The sequence below is a fragment of the Gadus morhua genome, chromosome 20 (genome assembly GCF_902167405.1).
Source record: "Gadus morhua chromosome 20, gadMor3.0, whole genome shotgun sequence".
Lineage (NCBI taxonomy): Eukaryota > Metazoa > Chordata > Actinopteri > Gadiformes > Gadidae > Gadus > Gadus morhua.
In genome coordinates this window covers 8,059,413-8,064,455 of record NC_044067.1, presented here as the reverse complement: position 1 = coordinate 8,064,455, position 5,043 = coordinate 8,059,413, and the positions used below count along the sequence as shown (strand labels likewise).

General features: G+C 40.8%; 1 protein-coding gene across 2 annotated transcripts; it reads right to left on the bottom strand.

Annotated features, from left to right (window-relative positions):
- Positions 1 to 241: 241 nt before the first annotated feature.
- On the bottom strand, positions 242 to 4,759 carry fkbp7 (FKBP prolyl isomerase 7). Of its 2 annotated transcripts, XM_030344156.1 has the most exons (5): positions 4,491 to 4,759; positions 3,768 to 3,919; positions 3,390 to 3,469; positions 2,191 to 2,321; positions 242 to 1,027 (listed from the first exon to the last, which is right to left on the bottom strand). In XM_030344156.1, the coding sequence occupies exons 3-5, from the start codon at positions 3,427 to 3,429 to the stop codon at positions 866 to 868; spliced, it is 333 nt and encodes a 110-aa protein (XP_030200016.1). In that variant the 5' UTR covers positions 3,430 to 3,469; positions 3,768 to 3,919; positions 4,491 to 4,759; the 3' UTR covers positions 242 to 865. The 2 variants fall into 2 exon arrangements, with proteins under 2 accessions (XP_030200016.1, XP_030200014.1); XM_030344154.1 differs by lacking the exon at positions 3,390 to 3,469.
- Positions 4,760 to 5,043: the final 284 nt, after the last annotated feature.

Below are 5,043 nucleotides of genomic sequence, written 5' to 3'. Positions count from 1 at the left end.
ACAAATCCACTGAAAGTGCTTTGAATTAATGACAAATAATGTTGAAAAGTTATATTCAATTAATCAAAGCACAATAACTAAATGACTATAGTGCTATCAAATTAGTCAAAACATTAGGGTAACATAAACGATAGACATTGTTGTATTCCTGAAATTCCTTATCAATAATAGATTGTTGATAGAGGTGCGGGACATAAATGTCATGGGACACATCCGGGATCTTTAAAAGACAAAACAAACGCAGTTTTACGAAATGTTTATTAAAACTTCTCTCTTATCATTCTGAAATCAGTTTTGCATTTCAGTTCTCTTAAGACTCAGAACACAAATGTTCTTTGTGGCATTTTTACCAACATAGAAGAATGACATACTGCGTCCTACTGACGTCATCTAAACGTCTATCATCTAATATCTGTTCATTAGTCCAAGCGTCTCCTTGAGTTCTGGAAGTTAATCGTTTGACCTTAATGTTCGCACATTCTTACCAACCCTTGAGGGAGAGAGAGAGAGAAAGAAAGAAGTACACTGTTATGCAGTGTAATTCTTTCTTTAAAACACATGTGTTTTAGAATACAGGCTGTTGGATAATATTTAATCGCGATTTCATCACGTATTTCATTACTAATTGAGTGGTGTTTTCCTTCCAAGAAACCAATGCATGTGAAGTGTGTGGATTTCTCACATAGTGTAACTGTTTAAATAAAGTTTTGAAAGAGTGTGCCAGGAGGATAGTGGGTTAGATGCTTGTGTCGTTAGTTGTGGTAGGGATAACAACATGGCCATTTAGACGATTTATACCCTATTGGGTTTTTAACTAACTACAGTAAGTCAAAAAACACAAATACAAATTCTGTCACAATCAACCCTAGAGCTCGTCGTGCTGGTAGACGTTGTACTCCTTCGACGTTATCAGTCCGTTAACGTCGAGATCGTTCTTCTTGAAAATGTCTTCCATGATTTTATCGTAGAAGGCATCGTCTTTAGGGGTCCCGCTTCTCTCGTAATCCAGCTTCAAGTAACGTTTCACCTGGGAGAGGGGAGAGGGGAAATATTAGTGTCACCAATAGATAGCAGGCTTGCTCTGACACTAGCAAAAGTACTTTGTGTTGCTTTCCTCGGCGTACGCCACACCCTGGTCCTCTTTCCATCCACCAGTGTTAGCGCCAGCGTCCGTATAATATAACTCTGTGTGAGGTGGTTAATGTCTGCAACTGGATTTAATTACAGACACTTAATTACAAACACTTAATTATTAGATAAGGACAAGTGAGTACACCAGGGACTGGTCTGCTAACTGTTCCCAGGGCTCAAATGAAGCATGGTGATCTAGTATTCCAACAGGTATACTGTGGACATTGATGTTTGAACCCAGTGCCTTTCAATGGTAGAGATTCAAACCCCATAAGAACTCAGCTATCCTGCTTATCCAAAATGTCCCAATGCGTTCGTTTGAGCCCCGTCCAATTAGTAGGAGGGAGACTTTGGGGAAAAGAGTCCTCAATGTATGTCCTCTAAAAGTTTATAAACTTATTTCTGCCACGGAGAGGCTCAGATGATATCCTGTTATAAGGAAAGGATCCCTACAGAGAATTGATCGTGGTCTATTTGTCATTGTGTTCAGCTAAGTCAAGCTCAAGGAGAAGTCTTACAAGAGTCGAGTTGTGGCAAGATGAGAACACACTTGAGTGGAAACTTGAGAGCTGAGATTGTAATGCAAAGATGGAAATATCCTGCAACAACTAGATTCCCGAGCGAGACTTCTCCTTGAGCCAGACTTGTTTGGATACAAACACAAAAACCAGACTGGATCAAGTGAAAGGCAAATAAAATGATAAATGATAATGATAGAATATTCTCTGAGCAGTCAGTGGAAAAACCAGCATTTTGAGTGGAATTACATTGGCTACTGCCCCAAAGGATTACATTTCACCAGCAAAATTAAGCTGCAGCGTTCATGCTCAATACTGGTCAACTGCCTTAACAACAATAGGGCCCCGCCTTGACTATCAATGTATATAAAAAAAATAAAACGCAAATTCAAATAATGCATCGGTGATACTATTCAAAACAATAGTTGTTCGAACTGAAACCCTCCCCGATGACCGCAGGGCCACAAGACCCCCCCGCCCCCCACTCTTTGACCACCTTGACTAAGACATTTTCTGGGGAAAACACTGAACTGTGTTCTACCTCTTCTTTGGTCAGGCTTTTGTCCTGGTCCAGGTCTATTTCCCGGAAGGCCTCCATGTTGCGTGGACCTTTGGAGACGGAGTACAGCTCCACCTCAAACACCAGCGTGGCATTGGGTGGGACCACCGGGTCTATTGGGTCAAACACACACACACACACACACACACACACACACACACACACACACACACACACACACACACACACACACACACACACACACACACACACACACACACACACACACACACAACATAAGCCCTATTAGTATTTTAAAAGACCAAAAGGACCAGAACCTCAAGACTGGACAACTATAACAACTAAAATAAAATTATTCTAATTATTCTGTAAAGCTACGTCATCCCAAACCAAAATCCGTAAATCCATTTTGCTCTATAATTCAAATATAATCCCATTAAAAAAAGGACCAAAAAATCTGCTGTAATTAAATGCATAAAGTCCAAACAAGAAGGATAAAGGAAGACAAGAATCAAGTTGTTCTGGATTCTTCACGTTTAAATTCTGTATAGACTCTGATATTTGTTAGTTTTCGACCTGTTAGTTGTTCCTCTCTTAGAGAATAACCCCTTTACGAGACAAAAGGAATTAGGCACTCTGCCATACTCTTATGTTCCTGGCACACTGCAAGGTACCAATGTTTATAACAACATTGAAACATTCAATGATGAGACAAAAACATGCAGTTTCACCAAAACAACCCCATTAAGTAAAAAAAAGAAATCACCCATAGAAGATGACGGTCAAAGTTCACAGGTCAAATATGGTGACTCTAGAAGAAAGACGAATGGTGTCCATGCATTGCAACATCTCAAATTCATGCATAGCCTGTGAGCGGTATATTAAAGAGCCCTTATTCTTCCACCAGGTGTGATGGTAACTATTAGCCATGTTAGGTATATGACAGACAGATCGGCCTACAGGCCTACCAAGTGTATATATCGATCTGGCAGGCTGATCTATCTGGTTGGACGCTCCCACGTGTGATGGTATAGGTGTCGATTTTGAAATGGCTTTCAATGTCTTTTATCCAACATCATACCTGGTAGCGAAATAGGGGCCCTTTAAAAGGAACTCAGAACCCAAGATGTGGATCAGCATGCAAGCGCCTAAGTATTAGTGCCAAGGAGAAGGGATTGGGCAACAGAGGATAAGAACCCCTGAAATGTCTGCATGCTTACGGTACATGCCCAGTGGAGGATGAGTAGCACACAGCTGCATTCAATGACGAACTGAGCAGCCTAGTCAGGCAACTAAAGCACTGTGGAAAGAAGACAGACACGGTGAGAGCATTCTACTGGGCTAAGGACTCCCTGTTATATTATTATTGTATTATAACCTTTAACAGCACAACTATCTGTTTTACTAAGTATTTATAATCCGGATTAAGTTATCTACGTCAATGTATTATTTTTTGTATTTAGTGGACCTCTGGCCTTAAGAGAATGTAAACAAAATGAGGAGTTATAGAGGCAGTGAGGCTGTTACTGGTAGAGGGGATACAAATACAGCTGAAAATACAGGTCACTTCTTTATTAGGGGTATTATGTGATTCTTACCTTTGCCTTCTTTTCCAAATCCAAGGGACGGTGGGACGGTAATTTTGCGTTTTTCTCCAGGACACATATCATTCATCCCTTGATCCAGGCCTTTGATGACCTGCCCGACGCCCAGCACAAACCACTGGGGGTGGCCAGCTTTGTCTGATCGGCTGGTAAAAGGCATAAACAAGGTGCGATAACTAAAGTGGATTCTACGTTTTGCATTTTGTATCTCCTTGATGCGTTTGCGAGACAGGATCCCTTCGAAGTGAATGGGGGACTTGAAGGCATGTTGACATGTGCTGTTAAACTGAAATGACTGGCATCTTCGAAACGACAGTTGCATAAGTATGACATGGCAAGTAAAGTTTTATAGAACCCATCACACACAAGCACTCATATTGCTTTACAATGGCAGGGATCACATTTAAAGACCATTATGAAGTAAATCAATAAAATATGGGATGCGTTATGTTGTTGCTGAAACAACATAACCAACTCGATGGATGGTATTGTTCACCGTCCAACCTCTGTGAAATGTATTGATTACCGTTCACTTCGGAAAGATCCCCATGCAAAGTATTTAATGCAACAGTGCATCACAACTGGCAAATGCAGAAACTGTGGAAAGGTTGCATTCAGTTGCAAGACTTACCCTTGCTAGTATCCAAGTGGGCATAGTAGCGAATGCAGTACACGTTTAAAACCCCAAATAGTTAACGTTACAGCCTATAAAGTTACCTGCAGTAGAACTGGGTGCCGTCTTTGGCAAGATAGCCATCATAATGAACGTTCATCAGATCTCCCCTTTTACTTTTCTTACTGCATTCCATCGGCTTGAACATAACTTCAATCTTAACTTCACTGCTCGAGTCGTCTTCAGCCGCCACGAGAAGAAACGACCACATTTGTAGAAAAATAAACGAGCAGACAAGGAAATTAAAGTTGGACATCTTGACTCCTTGCGTTCGTGGCAACATTTGAAGATGACGATTGTGGGAGGTGACGCCATTCGCCAGAGCCAATGAAAAGCCACTGTTGTTTCGTACGACCCCACCTACTCTGTGCAACGCGGCAGAGGTGTAAAATACTAGACACGTGACTCAAGTATTTTCGTCCAAGTCTCAATCAAGTCCCGAGACAATATCTTTAATTCTTTAATAGGTCCATGGTCAATATGCTTATTCAAATCAAGACACAATTGATGCAAGGATTACAGTCCATATCAGTTTTTTTATTTAATGATATTATATGGGCCAATTTCTTTAACCTGCTCAAAGATTATGGCAATTAA